Source organism: Numenius arquata, chromosome Z (assembly GCF_964106895.1).
Source record: "Numenius arquata chromosome Z, bNumArq3.hap1.1, whole genome shotgun sequence".
NCBI lineage: Eukaryota > Metazoa > Chordata > Aves > Charadriiformes > Scolopacidae > Numenius > Numenius arquata.
The window spans coordinates 51705656-51733160 of NC_133616.1; the positions used below are offsets into that span (position 1 = coordinate 51705656).

Sequence of the window (27505 nt, forward strand, 5' to 3'; positions counted from 1 at the left end):
ATTTGAAAGGCTTCTGAATTTGTGTGTTCATAACTCATTTCTCAGTTGCACAAATACAGAGGAAAGTACTAATATCTCAATGTCCTTTAACAGCACTGCATCAATATCTAGTCGTACAAAAAGTTTCTGCAGTACACACACTCTGAGGTAGACAGATCTCACATATATATATATTTTTTGTTTTTATGTATATGTATACCCTGATTAAGGTGATTAATCAGAATGCTGTCTGACAGCTTTAATTTTATGTCTACATCAGGTACAGCCAGTGTCTGTGTACTCAGGGTGCACAGAGGGTGGACACTTACAGCCCTATTCATATTCTCAGTGCCTCAGTGGTTAGAGGCAGTCCCTTATTTACACCAGGACAGTAACAACCACATAAGCAGCTCTAGAAAGACCCAGTACGTCAGTTTGTGTACACATCCGTACCACCTGGATTCACTGTTTCATGAAAAGACTATCAAAAATGGTAGACCCATAATCTCATTTGTTCTCTTCTGCCAGTTCAAGTAATTTTAAAGACAGAAAAAAACCCAAAATACATATATCTGAGTTCACAAACAGCATGACAAAACCAGAGCCAAGTTTGGTTCCATTGCTCATATGCACGCACACATCTCCCACACAAACCCAGCCACCCAGCCCAGATGTGGAGTTCTGCCTTACCCAAACATTTAAATGCAGTTATCCTATAACCTCATCTGCAAGGACAGCAGCACTTTTTGGGCTTTGTATGGCCCTCCTTTCCATCTCCACAGTTCAGCAGGCTCCCTTTCATTCTCTGCTCATATGCTTTTTGATTTCCTTGCCATTCACACCTTTGACTGGACCCTCTTTTCAAAGGCAAACACAAGTTGGAGCATCCCTTCTGCAGTAGCAGAGCTGAGAACGGAGGACTGACGACTTCAAAGAAGTAAATTATGGGACACATGCTGAGGAATGTGGTGCTTTGAAAACTCAAGAAGAGGAAGAGGATTTAAAATGTTTGGATAAACGTCTTGCAGTATCAGCTTCCTGTTATCAAGTAACAAGTAGTACTTCCTAGCAGAAAAGGGGAAGGAGCACAGCTAGACAAAGCAGGGCATTTACAGGCAAACTTTTTTTCTTATACAATTTATAAAAAAATAACATGGTTTATTAAGAGGAAGAGCAACTAGCATTTTCAGCTGACTGGAAAACTCTTCCAAAAATTAGAAGCTTAACTATTTCCAGCTGCCAGTAATATGGCATAGCCTGTTCCCAATGACTTGACACCCGTGCCAGACAAATACTCTCACAGTCATACTATATACGCTATACAGTATACAGCTTGCAGAAATCACTTTCAACTAGTGTTGCTAAAAAGCCAACTTTTTCAAAAAACCTTACAAAAAGTGCAGTGAACCCTGCTAAGTGCTAGTGATGGTGCATTCAGTAACATATATAGTTGTATGTGTGCATAAATATATGCACACATACATACATGCATGTGTATTACCTTGCACCCATTAGGGCTGATGCAAGCAAAATTATCAGTTAAGGCCAGAAGGTGCTAAAATAATCTTGTCTGATATCCCCCTCTGCCTCCTCCCCTAAGACATCCAGGAATTGTGCTAAAGAAAAATGTTACAGTTTCAGAAGAAAATGGGTAAAGGAAATACAAAGCTGCACATAATGATCTGAGGAATTTTTAATCAGAGAAATGAAAACCGTGCAACGTCACCCAAAGCTGCCCAAGAGACAGTGTTTCAACAGCTACTGAGAGCAAATTCTCTCTAAATTAAAAACTGATTTCTGCAAGCCACAACTATGTTAAGAAATATTTATTTTTTAAAAAGTTCACAAATCTAGCACTTTTGAGTATTTGCCAGTATGTGGTGCAATTTATGCCACAGCACAATATCAGGGCACATTAAAATCAAATGAAATGATTTCTATTAATCTTACCAAATCAACATGCATAGGGGAGTAGCAAAACTTTACTAAAACACAAAGGGAGGGAGAGCAGTAACTGGGCAAAAATGACAAACTTATTGGTTTCCCAGATTTTCAGAAGTTTTCAATGCAGCATAATAAATTATCACCAGTCACTATATCATTAGGTATGTTCAATGCTCTACAGAATAACTTGGATAAAGCCAATGCAATCAGGCATACTATATAAGACAGTAACACTTTGCAAAAATATAGTTTTTAAAGATTCAGAATGTGAGAAGTAACTAAATGGAACTTGGTGTCAAAAGTAACATTTTTAAATCACCCCACAACATTCTAACTTATTTCTGTGTAACTGTAATAGATAAATCAGGCTGAGATACATGGAACTGTGAAGTGTTTTCAGTATCTGTAAACTTAGTGCTGGTAGTGTCTTGTTGAGTTACGACTTCTTTCTTCCGTACAAAAAAAAGTATAAATATTTTCTGTCCAGAAATCTAGGCAGCACATCCCTAGAAGAAATATTCAGAAGGACAGTCCACTATGAAAGCCCTACAGTCTTCCAAAATTATTCGGCTGGTTTGTGTCATGTAACTAGTGATGCACTAAGAAGGTGCCAGATGATAGTCTCTGCAAAAAACTCTGTCCAGAAGGACAAAAAAGTTCTCCTACAGCAAGTCCATTTTGGGTCTGTAATGCAGCAGTAGAGGTGCTTTCTGCAAGACAGAAATATCAAGTAAGTTAAAGAAACAAAACCAGAACTAAACTGTTCAGTAGGCAAAACTTTTGTTGCATAAACTAAAGCATAAAATAAACTGAGTAGCTATCTGACCTGTCAAAATATCACCAAGGCAAAGACAAGATGCAATTTCATCTGTGGGGCTCAAACAAGAGATGAAGAATACTTTCCCTTTTGTCTCAGGAGCTGATCACCTTAAGAAAAGTTCTACCAGGTCTGTTGCACGTGGAAAACCCATTCCCAGTAAGGGAGAAATGCAGATGTCAAGAAAGCAGCATATTTAACAGTTCTCACTTGATTCTTCTTCTGTAACTGCTATCCATTGCTTTTTAATGAACAGCTAAACTTCTAACATGCACAACATCCAGCACCAAGGAGTTATGTGTCTCATGTAAAGAACTGCTTACTCTTTTTTGTTCTGGACCTCCCACCTCCTAGTTTCATTTTATATCCCCCACCTCTTTCACTTGAGAAGTCTACAGTTCCCTTTTCCATATGACTCACAATTGTGTAGATTTCCATGATGAAGGTGAATAGTACGCTTGTACAGATGCACATCAATTTTAAGCTCTTGTTTGCTTCTCTTTGTTTCCCCCGCCCCCCCCATAAAAATCCCTAACATTTTCGTTGTATCCTTCTATATTTACCTACATTGAACTTAAGGTGTTCGTTAATCACCTGCCACTCAGCACTGTAAAGGCTTGCTTCAATCCCTTGTCATGTATCTGTCTTCACTATCCTAAATAACCACAGCGTTGGCAGTGCACTGTTACTGCACTACTCAAATCCCTTTCCAGGTCATCCAGGAACATCATACAACACAGATTCCAGTAGGATTCCACTCATGACCTCTTTGCGTTTCAAAGACTGACCATTGACTTCTATTCTGTGACTCTTATGCAAGTGAATTATTTTTCTACATACATAGAAAAATGCTTCCCTGCTCCCACCTGCAAGCCACCAAGCGGTTCCACCTCAGTGTACACCGTAAGCTCAGACTGTGTTGCTCGTCCATTATGAATACTAACTCCTAGTTCAAATATCACCAGATACTCATACACTGACTCTGTAGTTGTGACTTGCCTCCTAAGTGTTCAATATTGCAATTAATTCTTACACCCATTTCACTTGAGCTGCCATTATTAATGTGGTAATACTCAGAATGAATGCCCCACTGTTTACTATTGAGTTTCAAGGAAGTTGTTTACAGAAACCACGAGCAAGCCGAAGATGTACTATAACACTTTTAACCAGCCTTGTTCATGCCTACTAAATGCCAGTACAAGTTTCCTTAATAAAGGCAGACAAGCATTGCAATTACTGCTTCTCCTTTAGAAGTAAAACAGCTTTCTTGAGCTTAGAAGAGAACTATATTGAAAATTGCTGCCTTTTCCACATCACTATCAGTTTCTCACCTACATGGATTTTTTTCTCACCAGTTTTACCTGAAATAGCTAAAAATACTTTCTTATGACTTCCACTTTCTTTGCTAGACTTAATTTGACAGTTATACAGTGTTCCCTTTTCCCTTGCAATTAATACTTAATGCCCCTTTCCTTCATTTTTTTTGAAACAAAATTAGTACTTGGTGTTTAAGGATGTTGTATTAGGTATCTATCAAAGTATCTTTTTATTGAGTTTGCAACTACTGCAGTATAGTTCCAGATGATGCCAATTTTATAAACATTTTATTTGGCGACTTCAGGATTTACTTGGAAACAGTGTCATACCTTAAATCTCCATCTAGTAACAACTACAAACTTGAGCGTGTGATCCTTGCCAAGAATCTCTTCATTGCATAATATGTCCAGCTGACAAAACAAAGATGACAGTTAATGCACTGAGACACAGTACATGATACAATATATTTCAGATAACACTACAAATGTGTAACAAGATTTCTTTTCTCCGAAGACACTGGAACCATTCATCTTGCAGTTGCTCTGCAGACAAAAATAGTACCAGGAAAGAAAAGAGAATGCCTTTTCTCAACATAAAGTGCTGAAAGACCATGTCTGTGCCTACCTAGGCAATGTTGTATGAACTGGACTTAACTGTTTCATTTAGCTTCCCAAGCAGTATTAATGCCCTTTCCTGACAGCTTTACATGCTTTTAAAAAGGCCCAATAAAATGATCAAGGAGACAGAATTCACAAGTGTCAGAGACAGCTATGTTACTTAGCATACTATGAAAATTCTTTACTTAACATGAGCCAGGTGTCTCACGAGTCTTCCTGCTACAATTATACATTTTTTTTCAAAAACTGTCTGCCACCTCCCTCATATACTATATTTATAGGGTTTTTTTCAGACACTCAATAGCTATTTTTACTTTCTTACCTCAGTGCTGAAAGATCTTGGTGTTATAAACAATGAGGATATAAACATAAAAACAGGAGGATCATATGACTACTAATCAGCTGAACATGAACTAAAAGAGGGAACATGCATGTAAACAGTTAAGTTCCACCAAGGTGGCTTATATTAAAAACATTTTACCACACAACCTAAAAGGCCTGAATGTACATGCAGTCCACTTACATGGGTTATCTAATTGGCAGTAACTCAAACCTGCAATAGTCTATAGCAATCAACTAAGTGCCCACAAGTTTAAATCCTTCTATTATGTACCCATTACTTGGTACTGATTATACCACAATTTATGGACTCTTAAGAAGATAAAGATGGATAGCAAAGGAATTGAAAGTTTGTTCTTTTGGTAAAAGCCAAGCAGCTTGTTAACACATAGATTGGCACAGTGAAATGGAGGGATTAAACACACACACTCACACACACACACACGAAAAATAATCCCTTTCAAACAGTGACGGTAGCTATGTTGCTGCTGGGCTACTGCCAGGAGTCCACCACTTGCAAGCCATCTTAGGACAAGACAGGAGACACAGAGTTTGAGAAGACTAGCAGAGTCTGGGGACATTGTCCAACCATAAGACAGAGTGTTGGTTTGAAATGTACAGAAGCTAGGAAGTGATACAGACGCAAACTGGCTGTTGAAAAGTTTGAGCAGAAAGGTGTTGGTACATTGGACTGGAAAGCAGATGATTGGAATGAAAAGTCTCAATGCAATTCAGTGAATGGGTGACATAATGTGGCATTGGCAGATGTCAAGCTGAGAGTCAATTGAGATGTCTGGAGACTGTGATAAAGACCCACCAAAGTGGTAAACAGAGGCTGCATTCACAAGTTCACCACTTAATTTCAAATCTGAACTAGAAGTGCAAAGAGTTGCCTTTCTTTGTGTACCATAAATTCTTCCTATGATTCCAAGTAATCCCTGCAAAGGACGGGAAAAGTAGGTATCTGATAACACCCTCCTCATGGTAGGCAGCAACTTACGGTTGAACTTCACTTGAGAGTACATAAAGGAAGAAAATATTTGCGGTGCTTTCTCTTAAGCTGGGCTTCAGTAGTGTTGGTTACTGCCTGTCTCCTGCACTGTGTGAAATCTCTGAAAGGGTGTGGTATACCTGACTACAAGTTGTCAAACAAAGCACCTTGCTAGAGTCCATTTCAACACATGCGGAAGCACATAACCTAGGCTTTTAGCTCAACTATTTATATTTCGACATGAAAAGATGCATTGCGAACTAAGTGACAAGTCCTGTATAGACCCAAGAAAGGACAGGAAAATAGCTATGTAACATACAATACAAGAAATGCTGTATGATTCTGCTTTCTGAAAATAAAATCAGGCTAAAAGACAGTCCTTTTCAAAGGAACAATCCCACACTTCTTGTAAGGTTTTTATATCTGCAAAATAATTTTTAAAATTAAAATATTACCTCATTAAAAGAAGAAAGATTAAGTTTTTTGGCAATGAATTTCTTTAGATGCAAGACTGTTGCTTGTGCTGAACAGCGAATCCATTTCCGTTTCAATCCACGCAATTTGCTGCTATTGCATTCCAAGCAGATGCTTACCTTCAAGAAAATGGAAGCAGTTAGGGTTTGCTGGAACAATTTTCTGCAGTCCTCATTATGTATTCCACATGCAGTCTTTATTAATACAACAAAGTGAAAAAGTACAGTACTAGTATTCCTTAAACTCAAATGCCTGTAGTCCTATGAAAAAAATAAAATTCTAACACCTTGTCAGTTTAGCAACAAGCACTACTGCAACCAAAACAGACTGACAAATAAGTCCAAGAAAAATTTTTTGATGTTGGAACAAGGCTGCTCCAGTACAAATTCACAGCTGCCAGTAGCTCAAGAGGACCCTATGTCAAAAGCTAGAGTAAGATAAACAGTAAGAACATTATAGTGAATTTTTAATGATTGCTTCTAACATAACTTCTTGCTTTTAATGCAACTCCTAAATCCAGTTTATAACAGAATTTTAACACACATTTAAAAGGGAATTTACAGTTTAAGAAGAATGGATACAAATGACATAACACATATTTGAAATTCTAAAGATTATCCCTCCAAAAGGTCTCTCTAATTTCTGTGCTTCGATTCTCACTTTTTTTCTCATACTAGTATTCATTACTTTGTCTAAGCTCTTTGTGATTATTTACTTTATGCACTAAGAGGATCTAGTACTACGTACAATCCCTTTGAAAGTTCTCTTACATTATAATTTAAAAGAAAATTAATCCCAGTTTAATTTACTCTGGACACATATAACAGGAATACATAAAAGGGATGGCTTGTTTATCCTAAAAGATCTCAAGATTTCACTTTCAAACATGTTTTGTGTTTAAAACTTAATGGTGAACTTCCTGGCCTTCATATTATTATTATGGTATAGGACTAAGATTGTCTTAGTATTAGAGGTTTAAAACAAAATAAATAGTAAGTTAGTAAAAGAGTAAGAAGTTTTATTCACAATTATTCATACACATTCAGCTCAATGTATAACAATAATGCTGGGATATACACCTTCAGAAGGGGGGCCAAATTACCTGAATTTATTTTGAAAGCAAATAAATAATTTGGAAACTCAAACAGTCAGAACTATCAAATTGTAATGCAAATGTCTTTAACATATTCTCCATTCCTGCCAAAACCCAAAGATGAAACTCCTGCTTACACACAAGCATTGGAAAACACTGCATCTTGTTTGTATCAGAGGACAGAAAAAGTAGCTTGAAACAGTTATTTTTCTTGTTAGCTTACAAAAGCACTAAAGCTAAAATACAAGGTAAAACTAAAACGCCTTATGAGCTCACCTGTTCGTCACTTCGGTGGTAGTCATTATCTTCTTCCTGTTTTTCCTCAGAAGTTTCTTTGTTTGAATTTTCATCTGGTTTAGTTTCACCTTAGATAAGAAACAAGATACACAGGATAACACTCAGCAGCAGCTTGTGATGCTAATACGATTTAAACAGCACAGTTCAGGACTGCAATACAGAATGAACTTTGCTTTTCCCAAATTGTGCTTATCTGCTTAGGCAACACTAGCTGCAAACAGCCCCACACGTGAAAGAGAGGAATACATACAGAGCACAACCTTCCGTTCAACTGCTAGCAGTCCAGAAGCTGGGTAAGAGTCACAGAGTCCCCATGTAGGCAGTACTATGGAGATGTCCTTTGCCAAGAGTAATATGCTAGGACTGGCTAAAAAGAAAGATTCTGTGCACAAGTAAGGGACAAAGCAACAATCCTACACTCTGGACTGTATTGTGCAGTGTTATAGAACAACTGTGATGGTAATAAACCAACTGGGCACATACCTCCAACAGGTCTGTTCATCAATTTACTAGCCATCACCCTCCCAAGACAGAATAAATAAAGGACCATTTACCATTTCGATGGGAATCTAGGTGCTGTTTTGTAGAACAAGTCTCCCCTTTGATGTCCCCTGGAACTTCCATGCCCAGTTTGTGATAAAATTCCCTTTGCTTTTTCATTTCCGCTGTTTAAAATTGTAAATATTAATCCCTGTAATAAAGTTCTAATGCAATATTTATGAAGTTATTCCAAATCCCTTCCCTCTTAAGTGAAAAAGGCTTGTCAACAAATAGTGGTATTGTCCATATTTACTGCTCTTTCATCTCTGCTATTGTATCAAGTCACGCCTCATCTAACTTTTCAGAGTTAGAATACCACAAAGTCATCTATATAGCTACTATTACAGCAGTGCTATTAGAATGATAGTATTTAAAACACTATACCTTACTTTGAATGCCTCCCACAATATTTCAGTCAAACCATTGTTTTTGAATTTTTATTTATAGTTCTGATTTTCAATATGCTAGAAATATTTTTTGAATAATCTATTAAAATCTTACTGATGTTTGAGAATATCTTGGTTTTGCAGTTTAAATGGATTAAAATACTCAATTTAAATGAAAATTGTAACATACATTAAAACAAAAAATTACTGAGCAGTGACTATAAAGTACTTCTTTAGTTCAACAGATCCAGTCTCAGAGAGGATTATGAAAACACAAATTGAAAGTTACCTGCTAAGAAAGGACTCACACAGTAGCAGAAACCTCACTGAAACTAAAAGCTGTTCTGCATTACATTCTACTTCTGAGAATTCTAGAGAGCTGGCACAACAGGTTTAAGCACGCAGTTTAACAAGAACAAATGAGAGTTGCAGTGTGCCAACATTCAAAAGCTGAACTACTATTCTGCTTTACACAATAATACTTTTCGAAGAAATATCCCATTTTTCCTTCCACCGCCCCCACCCCCAATTGCTGCTAGTACAGGTATGAAATTAAACTAATCACTAGAAATTACACAAATGAAGGAATACGGTTTTCCATTGTATTTTTCCTCAGTTCCACCGCTTCCAGATTTGCATCACCCGAAACTTTTCTTTTTAATGTGTTAAAAACGGATGTGCAAATCGATTTCTAAAAAAGGTGATACTACCACTTACCTTCTTGGAGGCCTGGCACAAGTTTGTAGACAATATCTTGCATTGTTCTGTCATGACTAGCAAGAAAAAAACAAAATCAAAAGTTTAAGTCAACCATCTTGATGCAAAACACTTAGCTTAAAAAAGTTCCAGTACTAAATTGATGTAAAACCTCTAAATTTACCTAAGAAGAATTTAAATTCTCAAATCAGTATTTATATCAAACAAGAGAGGACAATAATATGAAACAAATTATGAAAAAGTACAGGCTAACACAGAAACCCAGTGGAAGTTTGAGGGAGAATAGTCTTGGACATGAGGAGAATGATGCCCTATGGAACATGGCCTCCTGGATGAAAGCAAGTATGTCACTAATAATGTCAAAGTTTTTTCACAACTTTGAGGTAAACTCATTTTTTTTACAAAAAAAAAAAAAAAAATCAAGGATAATCTGTTTCTTACCTCTACAGACTCATCTCTCAGATGGCTAGGTTACTCAGTTACCTTTACTATGCTTTTCCAAAAACACAAAAAAACAGTCCACAGAAAAAGATCACAATAATAAAATTTTACTTTGCTCTTAAAAGCCAACATTTTAACTGTAAGCAGCAGCATCTAGGTCAGAAGCCTGTATAAGTAGTGTGGTTCAAGAATGAGAAAGGTAATAATTCCACTGCAACTGGAGCAGCAGGACTGGTTAAGATTTTAAACTTTAATTCCAGCTCACCTAGAAAACATTCCATTTTAGTCTAATATAGATCACTGTCTGAAAGAAACAAGAATATTAACCTAAGTTCCAACTGATAAATAAAATCAGAAACTTCTCAAATGTCTGTCTCAGCTGCCGCAAGGTCATTACCACAAGAGAGCTTGCAATACCAAATATCAAATCTGACTTAAATAGGAGAAGAGGCTTACACGAGTAGTAGTAGGCTTCTCATCACCTGACACGAGCATGTCACAGCAGTGGAGATCGGTGAACAAGTACAGAAATGGTGACAAATGAATTGATTTACAATCACCATTACAGTCTTTAAGTAATACTAGAAGAAGAATCAAAGTATCTTTAATTCTAAATTCAAGTAATTTCAACCAATAGCAATCCCATTTGCACAGGCTGGGATTTTCAAGTGTCACGTATGGATTGCAGGAACATCTCCAAAAATATTTCAACATAAATGAGTAAATCAGCCGTAACTATTAGATCAGAGATGAGAATTTAACAACATTTAGAAATGTGAAACAGGAGGCACATTTGGTTTATCTATTTTCAAGACAGAGAGAGGTGAATAGGAGTGCAAATGTACATTGTGAGACATATTGTGAAATTCTTGACTGTCAGTTCTTTATTAAGAAATATATATGAACAAAAGTAGGCTGGGCAAAGGCTGTTTCAGTCTTGAAGGGGCAGTACTTTATAACTAATTCAGGCAAAATAGTTCTTTGAACTGTATTGAAAGACCAAAGACAAACATCGAACTCCTTTCTATTCTTAATTTGATGCTGTCTCCTGGCTCCTTCTGGCCAGCAGGTCGAGGGAGGTGATTCTGCCCCTCTACTCCACTCTGATGAGACCCCACCTGGAGTACTGTGTCCAGCTCTAGAGACCCCAACATAAGAAGGACATGGACCTGTTGGGGTGAGTCCAGCGGAGGGCCACGAAGATGATCAGAGGGCTGGAGCACCTCTCCTATGAGAACAGGCTGAGAGAGCTGGGGTTATTCAGCCTGAGGAGACAAGGTTCTGGGGAGGCCTTTTAGCAGCCTCTATACTAGGCCCTAAAGGGAGCCTACAGGACAGATGGGGAGGGACTCTTTATCAGGGAGTGTAGTGATAGGATATGGGGTAACAGTTTTAAACTGAAAGAGGGTAGATTTAGATTAGATATTAGAAAGAAATTCTTTACTGGAACAGGTTGCCCAGGGATGTTGCAGATTCCCCATCCCTGGAATTGTTCAAGTCCAGGCTGGATGGGGTTTTGAGCAACCTGGTCTAGTGGAAGATGTTCCTGCCCATGGCAGGAGGGTTGCAACTCGATGATCTTTAAGGTCCCTTCCAACTCTAACCATTCTATGATTCTAAGTGTCTTTTATTCATTCCTGCCTGGCATGTACTTGTCCCTTCAAAGCATACACTCATAAAGGGTATTACCAGTGTATCATGTAATGCATTATCAGAGTACACTAATATTCTTCAAATGCAGAGATGGCTTAACTCGTTTCAGGCTCCTGAATCAGGATCAGCTTGAGCAATGTAAGTGTATATATAGAACATTGACAGTTTTCAGTAAAAGCGAAGACAAATCACAGACTCATTTTCTACAAGCATTGCTTCAGAAGTTGTCATACAACTGAGAAAGGCACATTGAAAATTGCTAAAATCGAAAGCAAACTCTTATAAAAGCAGGCAAAGCACTACTTGATACGTATGCAGCAGCTAGTGCAAATACGCTGTCACAATGGATTTTCATCAGCAAAAGCTACTACAGTTCAGTAGAATTAAAGGAAAGCACTGAAGGAAAAGAAAGGGAATGTCTTTTCTGAACACAAAATAAAAAAGCAAACGAAAACAAAAAATATTTATTAAAAAAGGAAACAGATGAACAATACTACATTCATGTTCAGACAGAAAGTGAGAGCAGTCTGCGTGGGGATCAAAGGACAAGATTGTTCCATTCTAGAGGTTAAAGCTACTGGTCTAAAATTTTTGCTGCCATATTCTTACCTGTTCCTATGAACTAAAAAAGATTTGAAATATTAACTAAACAATAAAACTGACAATTCTTTCTCTCACTACTCTGTCAGACACTAAAAAGCAATGTTCAACTGAGACTAATTATTTTGAGGATTTTGTAAAAGTACAATTTCTACAAATCTGTCATTTATGTAACTTTGATGACCCAAGCATACAAAATGAGAAATTACTAAATCCCATTAAAACTCACACAGAAATTAAACAGTGAAGTGCATAGTTTTCTTGCTTCTAAGTCTGTAAGAAGCTAACAGATATCAAAGAGTTGCAGATTCATAGCAAAGTTTGATCCCATATCTCCCCAATCACCTTCAACCTTCGCTTTAAATGCTTAACAGGCTGATAAGCAAGTCAGAAAATTTAGGAAAAAGCTGTACAATATTAAAGAGGCTGAAACAGTCTAGAGTGAAGCTTGTTGCACTTTTGATTTCATACTTACCCAATATACTGTAACGGGTGGCTCTGATGTATAACAATTCTACAGGTCGGACAGGTGTTATTTTCCTCCAAATATTTCACTAGGCAGCTTCTACAAACTGATAATAAGCACATTCATAATTAAAAAAAAATAAAAGAAGCATAATGAAAAAAAAAATTTGTTTTTATACAGTCACAGAAGTGCACCTTACTAAAATTTACAGAAAGTTATTTTTTTTACATCCTGTAAGCATGATGTCTAAAAAGGCAGAGCACAGTTTCCAATATCTTTCATTAATGTTCTTGATACAGGGAACTGATTAACTAGAACTAAGGTATCTGTACCTAGCCAGAGTCTTCCTAATAAAACATATGACATGCAATCACACTGTGGAATTTACTAGAACAGCAATTTCTACCATGTCAACATCATATTTCTTGCATCATTCAGCTTGCACAGATGATATTACAGGTACTGTGTACCATTAAGCTACTAAGCCTCTTTGCTTTAACCATGGCCACATACAGAACTAAAGTGTATGGTGGCAATGAACCTAAGACAAAAAAATTATTCCAAAGTTGGATACTTTTTAAAGTAACAGAAAACTTTCAAAAAGTGGGTATCTATGTGCTATTTTAATTCTAACTTTCAGAGTACACTACAGTTAAACTTCCACAGGAAAAATATTACTGGGGAACAGACCTCCAGTATTTATAAAATGTCCAGGCAGAAGCTGCTAAAGTAGTCGTTCATTATAAAGCTGCACGTTTTTTGAACTGTTTCCTTACGCATACACACCATCATCCGTATCTCAAAGTAAAATATTTACACTTCCACACCCCACCCCTCTAGAAACAGTACTCTTAATATACACTGCTACACCACATCCTGACTCACTTTGAAGTTACAATTCAAAAATGTAGGGAAAAAATAAAGGAGGGAGGAAAACAGCTTTTTCTCAAAGATCAGCAGTTCATGCAGTCTTGGTATTAATACACTCGTTCTTATGACATAAAATGAAACAATTTCTGTAACTATAGTGCCATCTACCTCTCAGACAATATGACAGTACAGTTATATGCAGCATAGTGAGTTTGCATTCTGCACTGTATTTACACATTTAGGATGACAGTACTGTTGCTAGTGGGGATAGACCAAACCTCATAGCTTTGCACACTAAGCACAGACCTCACAGAGCAGTCTGTTCGAGTCAAGCACCAGAGCAGAAGATCCATTTGCAAAAGTGAAACCAAACCCCGGTCTTACCAAGTCAATGAAAGCAGAACCTGACAGTGGAAGTCGGGACGTGTATCCCGGGAAGAGCATAGGGACGCTGCCCAGTTGTGTTGGGATGGGGTCAGGAAAGCCAAGGTGCAGCTGGAGCTGAATTTCCAAGGGACCCAAAGAATATTAAGAAGGGCTTCTACAGGTATGTCAGCCAGAAAAGTAAAGTTAAAGAAAGCATAAGCTCCCAATAAATATGACTGGCAAACTGATAACAATGGACGAGGAGAAGGATGAGGTACTCAACAACTTTATTGCCTCTGTCTTCACTGACAACCCCTCTCTCCACACCTCTTGAGTGGATGTAACACAAGCAGGGACTGTAAGAGAAGATCAGGTTTGTGACCACCTGAGGAACCTGAATACAGAGAAATCTATGGGACCTGATGAAATGCATTGCGGAGTCCCAAGGGAATTAGCTGATGTAGTTAGAAAGCCACTCTCCACAATATTTGAAAAGTCATGGCAGTCAGGCAAAGACCCCAGTGACTGGAAAAAGGGAACACTGCACCCATATTTAGAAAGGGCAGAAAGGAGGACCCTCAGAACTACCAACCTGTCAGCCTCGCTTCTGTTCCTGGGAAGATCAGAGGCACACAGAGGACAGGGAGGTGATTTAAGACAACCAGAATGGCTTCACCAGGGGCAAGTCCTACCTGACCAACCTAGTGGCATTCTACTGGAGTGACATCAGTGGACAAGGGAAGAGCTACAGATGTCATCTATCTGGACTTCTGTAAGGCCTTTGACATGGCACCACATCCCCTCCCCTCTCCCCCAACCTTCTCTCTAAACTAGAGAGGTATGGATTTGATGGGTAGACTAATCAGTGGATAAGGAATTGGCTTGAATGCTTGCATCCAGAGGGTAGTGGCTCAAAGTCCACATGGAGATCAGTGACAAGTGCTTTTCCTCAAGGAACCATACTGGGACCAGTACTGTTCAATATCTTCATCAACAACATAAACAGTGGGATCGAGTGCACCGTCAGCAAGTTTGAGATGACATCAAGCTGAGAGGTGCAGCTGACATGCCTAAGAGACAGGATGGCATTCAGTGGGACCTAGACAAACTCAAGAAGTGGGCTCATGTTAACCTCGTGAACCTCAACAAGGCCAACTGCACCTGGGTTGGGCCAAAGCTCAGTATTAGTAAAGGCTGGGGCATAAAAGGATTGAGAGCAGCCCTGCCAAGGACTTGGGGGTACTGGTGGATGAAAAACCGGCAATGTGCACTTCTAGCCCAGAAGGCCAATCATACCCTGGGCTGCATCAAAAGAAGTGTGGCCAGCAGGTCGAGGGAGGTGATTCTGCCCCTCTACTCTGCTCTGGTGAGACCCCACCCGGAGTACTGTTTTCACCTCTGTAGTCCTCAGCACAAGAAAGACGTATTAAAGCAGGCCCAGAGGAAGGCCACAAAAATGACAAGTGGGATGAATCACCTCTCCTATGAGAACACACTGAGAGAGTTAGGGTTGTTCAGCCTGGGAAAGAGAAGTCTTCTGGAAAACCTTATTGCGGCCTTTCAATACTACAGCCTGTAGCAATAGGACAAGGGGTAATGGTTTTAAATTGAAAGAGGGTAGATCTAGGCTAGACATAAGAAAGAAATTTTTTTATGCTGAGGATGGTGAAACACTGGAACAGGTTGCCCAGAAAGGTGGTACATGCCCCATCCTTGGAAACATTCAAGGTCAGGCTGGATGGGGCTCTGAGCAACCTGGTCTAGTTGAAGATGTCAGAATCAGAATCAGAATCGTAGTGGTTGGAAGGGACCTCAGAGATCATCGAGTCCAACCAACAGTAAAAAAACAAACAAACAAAAAAAAAAAAACCCACACCACAAACAAAACCACCACCCACCATCTGAACACACAACAACAACAACCAAACCAAAAACCATCACCCACCCACACAGCACCCCACCACAAACCAGTAATCTTGGACACTAGAGCATGCCCTGAAGAACCATGTCTACACGTTTCTTAAATACCTCCAGGGATGGTGACTCCACCACCTCCCTGGGCAGCCCATTCCAATGCCTGATAACCCTTTCAGTAAAGAAATGTTTCCTAATATCCAACCTGAACTTCCCCTGGCGCAACTTGAAGCCATTACCCCTTGTCCTATCATCTGTGACTTGGGAGAAGAGACTGACCCCCGTCTCTCTACAGCCTCCTTTCAGGTACTTGTACAGAACAATAAGGTCTCCCCTCAGTCTCCTCTTCCCCAGACTGAACAACCCCAGCTCCCTCAGCCTCTCCTCATAAGACTTGTGCTCCAGACCCCTCACCAGCTTCATTGCCCTTCTCTGGACCCGCTCCAGCGTTGCAGGAATATGTGTACTAAATGACCTTTAAAGATCCCTTCCAACCCAAATCATTCTATGACATCTTCTAAAAAAACCATCCCATTTCAGTACATCTTCCAATTTGGACTAGGTATACACTAACTCCTCCGAAACTGAACTCATCACAAGTCAGCCTAGGTTCTTATTAGGTTTATTAGCCTAAGCACAGCATCCAAATAAATACAACTAGTTTATGGAGGGTGGTGCAGTCTTCCAGATTGGTTATTTTTCATAGGGTCAAGTTGGGATTAATAAATTTTCCTGAAACTGCAAGTCCTAAGAGTATGGGACAGCTGTTATGGGAACCATTCTAGGGTCTGAAACAATAGTATTACGAATTTTTCCATTACCTGGCATTTCCAAAGTCTCCAATCTCCATTTATGCAGATGCTTGGGCATTGATTGTAAGCCTGAACTGAGCTGTACATTTGCTGGTAACTTTTATAGTATACTTAAACGTATCAGAGAACTTTCATTAGAAAAGGAACAGGCAAGGTTAATCCTCACTCACTTGTTTTTTTCTGAACAGTTTAATTCCTCTTTACTTTTTTCCAGAAATACAGTTGTTCTTTCATTGTATTCATGAACCCACAAAAGAATACCTTTCCTAATATAACAAACATAACATATGACTTCCCCTTTCAAAACATACAAGGAGAGTTTTCACATGTAAACACTACTGAAAATCAAATTGCAAATGTAAAAGTTTGAGAAGACCTGCATATATCTGTTAACCTAGAATTCTAATCAAGAAACAGATGTAAACTAGGAAAGACTTAACACTGAATTACTACTAATGAAGGTTTTATTTACTGACTTATAGGCCTGTCTGCTCCCAACAAACTAAAGACACAGCAGAGAAACAAGTAGGAAACAGAGCAAAAAAGCTTGTTTTCCCCTGAATTCTTTTTTACAAAAGAGGTTGGCCTGTCCCTCCAAAGGACTGGCCCTGGTTCTCTAAGTGATTCTCAAAGGACTCAAGAACTATGTTTCCTATGGAAGTGAAGAGTTCCAGGACAGGAAGCGAATTTCTGTCCTGAAGGACAGGAAATTAGAGAAAAATGAAAAAGGTAAGAAAATGGTGCAGTTCCAAGTAGAAACAGAAGAAAATTTCAAGGTGGTGTAATTCAGCAGAGAATTGACGATCTCAACAGACAGCAAACTTCCAGGACAGATTTTGCAAGGATACTTTTCCAGGAACATACATTATTAGCATTAACATACACAATACAAACAATGCAAACACATACAAAGTTTTTTAAAAAGACAGGGCTGTAAGCCTCTTATTCTGAAAATATAACCAGACAAAATAAGGGAGGGACAAGCCAGAAGAAAACAAACAAACAAACAAACTAAAAAGAAAGAAGCAGAAGCTAGCAAGGAGCTTTCCCTAGCTTTTAAAGCAAGCACTGAAGCCCTATGGATTAATCTAAAAATTTTTGCTATAAGCAAGTTTAAAAAATGGTGTGGATGATGTCAGGTGAGGTGTTTCTGGGGTTTGGTGGTTGTGGGATTTTTTTATGGAACAATGAAAAAAGACCCTCTAGCTCTATGTCAGCCATGTTAACTTGTAATACTGGTTTTGTTTATAATCCTGTAATAGCAGCATGTCCCGGTTTGAAGTAAAACTGAACCAATTTTCTGTTCTGTAACTTTACATCCTAGCTAGGTCTCCTCTAACTCTCTGAAATTAACGGCATATCGTGGAGAAAACTGCTCGTTCTCAGAATGATAAGCCCAATGTTTGTGCTCCATGCCAAGGAATGGTATGCAGGGAGGCCCTTGCTTATACTTATTGCTATAACAACCAAGGTCAGCCAATTTCGTTATTTGCCCCCTTAGAGGGTCGGAAACGGAAAAAACGTAGAGGGGTCACATCAGTGGGGAGGAGTGGACAGGACAGGTGACCCAAACCTGACCAACTGGGGTATTCCATCCCAGCTGCCCCATGCTCAGTATAAACGCTGAGGGATCAAAGGGTCAACCCCCTTCCTGCGATGGCCGACGTCCAGAGAGGACTCTGTCTGTTTGTCTGCCTTTGATCCCGATCCGTGTGTTCCTGACTCCAGAGCTGGAATCCAGTTCCCATTCGTCACTGAGTCCAGTCTGGGACTTCCCCAGTGCCTGCCGGTGATGTGACCGTCATCCCGGGAGCTTGATACGGTTTTGTATATATTGTATCTATTTCATTATTTTCTTCTTTATTTTTATTTTAATATTAATTCTTCATTAAAGTAGTTTAGTTCATTCTAAACTTCTGAATCTCCTTTATCTCTTTCTCCTCCTCTCTCCTCTTTTTGGGGGGGGGAAAGGGCCATCTGTCAGTCCGGTTTTGGTAAATTCGGCCGAAACCACGACAGATTTATTGGCGCCCAACGTGGGGCACGACGACTGCGGTTTGATAAGATTGTCTGTATAGTTTGAATTCCAGCTTGCTCAGGGAGAACCGACAGCTTACATCATGTCGTACCTACAGAATATTGTATATGGTATTTTTAGAGAGCTTTGTATGAAGTTCATTGACACAGTGGTGTTAAACTGGCTGAATATATTGAAAGGTTTATTTGTTTTTTGTGTTTGGATGCGGTGGGTCAAGCGTGCTGTATTCGTGTGGGTGTGCCTCCAGATGTATAATGTGGTCAGTTGGATTGCTATGGTACCTGCATATCTTGGGCATCATGTGATGGATTCTGTTGCTAATCACACTTTTGATTTTCGCTGGGGAAAGTTTACCTTGCCTCTTAGTGATTATCCCAAAGTGATACCAACGGAATTAGGGGATGAAAAACCTGTGGGCTCTTTGAAGAATGATTGTGATTATTGTTATGGTCACTTAATCGTGATAGTGCTGTCCATTTCACTGAATGTAACGCAGGCAGTATTTGCTATGAAATGTCAGTGCAGAAGTGAGCGTTGTGTGGCAGGCACTATTGCTGCTCAGACACAAACAGAACCAGCCCCAGCCCCAGGCCCGGCCCCGGCCCCGGCCCAAGCCAAGCCAGCGGCACCGGCCAAGGCCACGCCGACACCGGTGCCAACGGCTTCGGCGGCTCCCCCACAGCCACCGGCACAAGCCAAGCCTCCGACCCCGGCGAAAGCCACGCCCCTGGCCCCGCCGACACCGGCCCCAGCGGCAGCGGTCGCCCCCCACCGGCTCCGGCTCCGGCCCCGGCACAAGCCGCGCCCCGGCCCGTCCCGGCCCCGGTCACTCCGCAGCCGGCGGTAAAAGTGACTCCGCCGCCCGCACCCCCCCCATCTCCATCGCCAGCCCCTCCCCCGCCCGCAGCTGCACCGGCCGCTCCGGCCCCGACAGCCAGCGCTGTCACTGCTCCAGCCCCCAAACCGAGCACTGCCGCTCCCCCAGCGCCAGCAGAACCGGCACAAGTTACTCCGGTGACCAGGAAGCAGAAAAAGAGGTCGGCTCGGTCCCCTGTCCCTTTACAACAAGGACATGCCCAAGCTAGAGAGCTCGGGAGAGGGTTCCTCTCATGAAGATGCAGGACAGGGTCCGTCTGGTGTAGATAAAGGAAAGCACCCTCTTACAACACAGTCAACCAGTTGGGGAGCTCCTTCTCAGGTAGATAGGGGAGAGGGTCCTTCTCAGCCAGCCTCGATACAGGATGATGCCTCAGATGTAGATGTAATTACTAACTCTTTGTCCTTAAAGGATTTGCGAAATCTGAGGAAGGATTTTACTCGTCATGATGGGGAGCCACTTCTCTCTTGGTTGCTCCGATGCTGGGACAGTGGAGCTAACTCCATAGACTTAGATGGTAGAGAAGCCAGCCAGCTGGGAAATCTGGCCAAAGAGGGAGGTATTGATAAAGCAATTGGGAATAAGGCAGAGGTTCTCAGTCTCTGGAGGCGACTGTTATCAGCTGTAAAGAGCAGATATCCCTTTAAGGATGATATCCAATGCCGTCCAAGGCAATGGACCAGCATGGAGAAAGGTATTAAATACCTGCGAGAACTGGCTATTCGAGAAGTGATTTATGGTGATTGGCAAGTGACTATAAATCCTGATGAAATGCCATGTCAACGACCTTTGTTGAAAAAGTTTGTGCAGAGTGCACCATCAGTGTATTCCCACACTTTGTCAACAACGGTCTGGGGAGCATCTGATACTGATACCCCAACTGTAAATGAGGTCGCTGATAGGGTGCGACAGTATGAAGATAGTCTCTCTCGTCCCATCGGTGTTGCAGCAATAGAAAACCTGACTAAGAAAGTGGCTGAACAAACTGAGAAGATGGCTGAACAAAATAAAACACAGACCGAGGCCATAGAGAACATAGCTAAGACACAGAATGAGACAATAGAGAAAATGACCAAGGCAATAGTTGAGCAAAACAAGACAATTTTTCACAAACTGCTTGAAAAACTTGCTGAGATTGGGAGAGAATCTTACTCTTCTCCAGCTCAGACTCAAGTTGCAGCTCAGACTGAGGTGCCTGCTCAGACCCAAGCTGCAGTTAAGACCAGAGTTGCAGCCATTAAGAAAAAACGCCCTCCTATGAGACCAACCAAAGGGAAACAGGACTCGTTCCGAGGTTTCCTGTGGCTTTGCCTCTGCAATAATGGAGAGGACATGAGGAGATGGGATAAAAAACCTACTTCAGCCCTGCAGGCACGAGTGCTTGAGTTGCAAGGTAAAGCAAACAGAAGAAAGGATGGTTACATGAATATGGCTGCTCCAGTTCAGAATATGCACTGCCCCTGTCCAGACAGGAACTCACCTTGCCATTGGAGATGCTGTCCTCAGCATTAGGGTTGCCCTGCCTCCAGCCAGGAGGAGGAGAGGGATAACCGAGTTTATTGGACTGTGTGGATTTGATGGCCTGGCACATTAAAGCCACGAAAGTATAGAGCCCTGGTGGACACTGGTGCACAGTGTACCCTAATGCCACCGAATCATAGAGGGACAGAATCAGTCACTATTGCAGGAGTGACAGGAGGATCTCAAGAACTGACTGTACTGGAGGCCGAAGTGAGCTTGAATAAGAATAAATGGGAAAAGCATCCTATTGTGACTGGCCCAGATGCTCCGTGTATCCTTGGCATAGACTACCTCAAGAGAGGGTATTTCAAAGACCCGAAAGGGTATCGGTGGGCTTTTGGTATAGCAGCTGTAGAGACTGAGGGTGTTACACAGCTGTCTACCTTACCTGGCCTTTCAGACGACCCTTCTGTGGTAGGATTGCTGAAGGCTGAAGAACAGCAGGTACCACTTGCTACTTCCACGGTGCATCGACGACAGTATCTCACTAACCGAGATTCTTTGATTCCCATTCAGAACCTGATTCGTCGACTGGAGACTCAAGGAGTGATCAGCAAGACTCACTCACCCTTTAACAGCCCGATATGGCCAGTGCGCAAGTCTGATGGTGACTGGCGTCTAACAGTAGACTATCGTGGCCTGAATGAAGTCACACCACCACTGAGTGCTGCTGTGCCAGATATGCTAGAACTGCAATATGAACTAGAGTCGAAGACAGCCAAATGGTATGCTACAATTGACATTGCTAATGCCTTTTTCTCTATTCCTTTAGCAGCAGAGTGCAGGCCACAGTTTGCTTTCACCTGGAGGGGTGTCCAGTACACCTGGAATCGACTGCCCCAGGGGTGGAAACACAGCCCTACTATTTGCCATGGACTGATCCAGACTGCACTGGAGAAGGGTGGAGCTCCAGAACACCTGCAATACATTGATGACATCATTGTGTGGGGTAATACAGCAAAAGAAGTTTTCAAGAAAGGTAAGAAAGTAATTGAGATTCTTCTGAAAGCAGGTTTTGCTGTGAAAAGAGGTAAGGTCAAGGGACCTGCACGAAACATCCAATTCTTGGGAATTAAATGGCAAGATGGTCGTCGCCAAATCCCAATGGAGGTGATTAACAAAATAACAGCTATGTCCCCACCTACTAACAAAAAGGAAACACAAGCCTTCTTAGGCGTTGTGGGATTCTGGAGAATGCATATTCCAGGTTATAGTCAGATTGTGAAACCTCTCTATGAAGTGACTCGAAAGAAAAATGAGTTTGTGTGGGGTCCTGAGCAACGACAAGCCTTTGAACAAATTAAACAGGAGATTGTGTGTGCAGTAGCACTTGGACCAGTCCGAAGAGGACAGGACATTAAAAATGTGCTGTATACTGCAGCTGGGGATAATGGCCCTACCTGGAGCCTATGGCAGAAAGGACCAGGGGAGACTCGAGGTCGACCCCTGGGATTTTGGAGTCAAGGCTATAAAGGCTCCGAGGCCAACTATACTCCAACTGAGAAAGAAATCTTGGCAGCATATGAAGGAGTTAGAGCTGCTTCGGAAGTAATTGGTACTGAAGTACAGCTCCTCCTGGCGCCCCGATTGCCAGTGTTGGGTTGGATGTTCAAAGGTAAAGTTCCTTCTACTCATCATGCCACCGATGCTACCTGGAGTAAGTGGGTTGCCTTAATCACACAGCGAGCTCGAATAGGAAATCCAAATCGTCCAGGAATTGTAGAAGTGATCACAAACTGGCCCAAAGGCGGAGATTTCACAATGCCACCAGAGGAGGTGGTAACACATGCTGAGGAAGCCTCGCCATATAATGAACTCTCAGATAATGAGAAACAGTATGTTTTGTTCACTGATGGATCTTGTCGTATTGTAGGAAAGCATCGAAGACGGAAAGCTGCTGTATGGAGTCCTACACGACGAGTTGCAGAAGCTACTGAAGGGGAAGGTGAATCAAGTCAATTTGCAGAGGTAAAAGCTATCCAGCTGGCCCTAGACATTGCTGAGCGAGAAAAGTGGCCAATACTCTATCTTTATACTGACTCATGGATGGTGGCAAATGCTCTGTGGGGATGGTTAAAACAATGGAAGCAGAGCAACTGGCAGTGCAAAGGTAAACCCATTTGGGCTGCTGAATTATGGCAAGATATTGCTGATCGGCTAGAGAAACTAGTCGTGAAAGTACGCCATGCAGATGCCCACGTACCTATGAGTTGAGCCACTGAGGAACATCGGAACAATCAGCAAGTGGACCAAGCAGCTAAGATTTTCCAGACAGATTTAGACTGGAAACATAAAGGTGAATTGTTCTTAGCTCAATGGGCCCATGACACTTCGGGTCATCAAGGAAGAGATGCAATGTACAAATGGGCTCGTGACCAAGGGGTGGATTTAACCATGGACGCTATTGCGCAGGTTATCCACGATTGTGAAACATGCGCCGAAATCAAGCAAGCTAAAAGGTTAAAACCTTTGTGGCATGGAGGTCGGTGGTTGAAATACAAGTATGGGGAGGCTTGGCAAATTGACTATATCACATTCCCTCAAACCTGCCAGGGTAAGCGTTATGTGCTTACAATGGTGGAAGGAAGCACCGGATGGTTGGAAACCTATGCCGTGCCCCATGCCACTGCCCGGAATACCATCCTGGGCCTTGAAAAGCAAGTCTTGTGGCGACATGGTACTCCAGAAAGAATCGAGTCTGACAATGGAACTCATTCAAAAACAATCTTATAAGTAGCTGGGCAAAAGAACATGGTATTGAGTGGATATATCATATTCCCTATCACGCACCAGCTTCTGGAAAAATTGAATGATACAATGGATTGTTAAAAACTACCCTAAAAGCGATGGGTGGTGGATCCTTTAAAAATTGGGACAAGCATTTAGCTCAAGTGACTTGGTTAGTTAATACCAGGGGATCCATCAATCGAAGTGGTCCTGCTCAATCAGACCTTTTACATATTGTGGAAGGGGATAAAGTCCCTGTGGTGCATGAAAGGAATATACTAGGGAAAACTGTATGGGTTTTTCCTGCCTCGGGCAAAGGCAAACCCATTCGTGGGTAAAGAATTTGGGGCAAAACTAAATAGATATCTAGCTTAAGGATCTCTACACTCCAGAAAGAACACTATGAAAATTAAGATGTGAAACAGATGCAGAAGGGACATGAGAATAACTAAAATGACATGGAAATGTGACAAGAACAACAAACTTTTTAAAGCTGAACTTCTAGAGCTGAACAGAACTTCTACATGTAATAAAATGGAAAACGTAATCTCTGACAAATCATAAGCATTGCATTTCCTCTTTGTAAGGCATTTTAGGTGAAGAATAACATCACTGAAACTTTCAGTTTGTGGAGATGAAGCCACTGCCACCAAGTAATTCCCTTCCAAGAAAGTTCAGGACTATGAGTCATTAAGCTATTCAAACAACATAACAGCTTTATCAGAATAAAATACTGTGACAGAAGCATTTTAAAACATGGAATGTTTGAAGTTGCATGGCAAATACTATTCAATAGACTAAAACCGGTGCGTATAAAGAAAACAAATTATATTCTAAGCTCTGAGCAGATAAAACTGCACAAATGGAAGCTCCTGGCTGAAAAGCATCCATTGGTAAATTGCGGGGATTCTAAAAACACAGCTAGAAAAAATACTTTTGGTAAAACCCTGTAATGTAAGGTGTAAAGCTGTCTATGTGGCTGCTACCAAGGATATTTAAAGTCACTATAGCAGGCCTTCTGGACTGAAGGTTAATTCCTCAGCTGACACCTACCTCAGCAAAAGAATATGTTCTGATCCTCAGTTTCAAGACAAGAGAATAGTTTGGACTACAAGGGTGCTTCTCTTCAGAAGGAATCTTTCTGGATCTTTAGTTGGCACTGTTCTAACATGCAAGGTTTCCATCAGAATATTGCAAACCCTAGCATTTCTATATCCCACGATGTCAACAACAAAGATGCTGGGACAGACTTCAGTTTTCTTGAAGCCTAAGGCTTTACAAGGTACTAGGGCATACTTCGCCAATATGGAAGCAGAAATTCACAAAGTAACATAACAACAAACAACTACCTCATCACAATATTTTGGAACAAAACCTTATTTCTAGGGTACAATATAATACACTTATTCCGTATTGATAGACTATGGCTGCTTTCTGCAGAGGAACAGGAGAGCAAGAGACATTTGGCAGGCTCTAGGTGGAGAACACAGGCTTTGTCAACTGTCACAGAAAAGAGAACTAGGTATTCCACATTCCTTTAGCAGGAAGACGGACTGCATTCATGAATGCACACATTACCACTAATTGTATATGGCTTCAGTTTTAATGTTCTCTTCATTTGCTTTGTTAAAAAAAGCAAATTATCTTTTAAAAAAAAGCAGTGTCTAGTAAACCATGCATTATTTTGACTGATGTACAATAGATTTTCTAATTTCAACTAAAAACCATTAAAACACTGCAAATCAAGTTTAAAAAAAAACAACAACAAACCAAAACACAAATTCAATTTCTTTAACTTAAGTATACTTCTACTTACAGGTATGTAAGCATTCTGTTACAGTAGTAGCATCAATCAGGTATCCATTGCACAGACGACAGGTTATATGGGCATTAATGTCCCAAAGCTTAATCTTTCTTGTTAGCATCTTTGGTGTCTGCAGAAAAGACATATCAAAGTAACACAGCTGTAGTGATCAGGCAAAAGTCATTTGGGAATTAACTATTTACTAGAATTAACCCTAAAGATATATTTATACAGCTTTAATCTTTTATACACTGTATATGCACATGCACACACACATGCACAATGATAGCACTAACTTTTGAAGGACTTCAAAGAAGTGAAACAATGCAAAACTCACACTATATTGCAAGTCAGTCTTTCTAGCATGATATTAATAAGTTCCTTCACCAACCAAGAGACTCAGATTTGAGGTGAAACCCTACTATTCTAGTGATCCAAGTCATCACATTTAACCTAGTAATGGGGAAAAATTCACAAAGATTTGAAGAAAATCCTCAAATTAATTTGAGAATTGAAAGCATTTTGATAACTGAAAAGTCAAAATAACTACATCTGATTTGGCACAGTAGGTTTAACCATGCTTTTCAGTGTTTGCCTTGTGCCAGTGTGGTTAAAGTATAATTTTGAAGCTGTGTCCCAATAACGGAGCTGAAAAGTAAACCTTCTGAAATCCTATTTTATTTAAACTCAAGTTAATTAAAGAATAAATTACAAACTAAACGAGACTCATTGGCAGAGCTGCAGTTTGTCGTATAGTAAGAATCTTGAACTAACAAGTTTTTCTCTCTTCAGAGGAAGGGATGGCATAAGCATCATTAAAAGGAATAAAAATCAGAAATTAAAAAAACCCAAACAGCTACTTTATCTTTTTTTGCAGCAACCCCAATTGCTTTCTGAGAAAGCACCACACAAAGCCCATGCTACCTTTTAAATATAGCTATATTTATTTTTCAAAATATATTGAAAAGAAAATTGTACTGTTAACATAAATTGACAGCATTCGAGTTAATTAAAAGAGCAGGCTAAACTGGCTTACAACCTATTACATTTGGTTCCCACACTGCAGAAGTCACCAAATCACACTGTTTCCATTAAAGTGACTTTACTTTCCCTGGATCACGAATACTAGTTTTCATCTAGCTTAGTTTGGAATACATTTCAGAATTTGAAAGGTGATACACGTTCCCCAAATTTCACATACAAATATCATAATAAGGCTGTCTGATCTTTAATTTACAGAATCTTAGTGGTTGGAAGGGACCTTTGAGATCATCGAGTCCAACCACATTAAAAACAAACAAACAAACAAAAAAAACCCACAACAACAACAAAAAAAAAACCACACCAAAAAAAAAAAAGCACCCACCAACTAAACCCCACACCCACAACCTCACACACAACACCCCACCACAAACCAACAATCCCGAGCACTAGAGCATGCCCTGAAGAGCCATGTCTACACGTCTCTTAAATACCTTCAGGGATGGTGACTCCACCACCTCCCTGGGCAGGCTGTTCCAGTGCTTGACCACTCTTTCAGTAAAGTAATTCTTCCTAATATCTAATCTAAACCTCCCTTGCCACAGCTTCATACCATTTCCTCTGGTCCTGTCGTTATTCCCTTGGGAGAAGAGGCCAACCCCTGCCTCTCTACAGTTTCCTTTCAGGTAGTTGTAGAGAGCAATGAGGTCTCCCCTCCGCCTCCTCTTCTCCAAACTAAACATGCCCAGTTCCCTCAGCCTCTCCTCATAGGACTTGTTCTCCAGACCCCTCACCAGCTTGGTGGCTCTCCTCTGGACACGCAATTAATTTGTCTTATTCTTTTTCTATGTTTAATGAATTAGTACTAAGCAAAAAGAACTACCAAAAGGTAAACTTTCACACTAATCTGAACTATACCAGCAC

General features: G+C 40.6%; 1 protein-coding gene across 1 annotated transcript; it reads right to left on the bottom strand.

Moving 5' to 3' along the window:
- Positions 1-1791: 1791 nt before the first annotated feature.
- Positions 1792-25745, bottom strand: PCGF3 (polycomb group ring finger 3). The gene is made up of 8 exons (XM_074166474.1): positions 25613-25745; positions 12681-12777; positions 9512-9567; positions 8423-8533; positions 7848-7936; positions 6460-6597; positions 4387-4467; positions 1792-2633 (listed from the first exon to the last, which is right to left on the bottom strand). Exons 1-8 carry the CDS (start codon positions 25743-25745, stop codon positions 2586-2588), a joined length of 753 nt encoding a protein of 250 aa, XP_074022575.1. The 3' UTR covers positions 1792-2585.
- Positions 25746-27505: the final 1760 nt, after the last annotated feature.

Coding starts and splice junctions, on each gene's coding strand:
- PCGF3 (XM_074166474.1), bottom strand. CDS start 25,745: ATGTCTTTTCTGCAGACACCAAAGATGCTAACAAGAAAGATTAAGCTT. Junction 12,778..25,612: donor AACAGAATGCTTACATACCT/GTAAGTAGAAGT, acceptor GCTTATTATCAG/TTTGTAGAAGCTGCCTAGTG. Junction 7,937..8,422: donor CCTAGATTCCCATCGAAATG/GTAAATGGTCCT, acceptor TTCTTATCTAAG/GTGAAACTAAACCAGATGAA.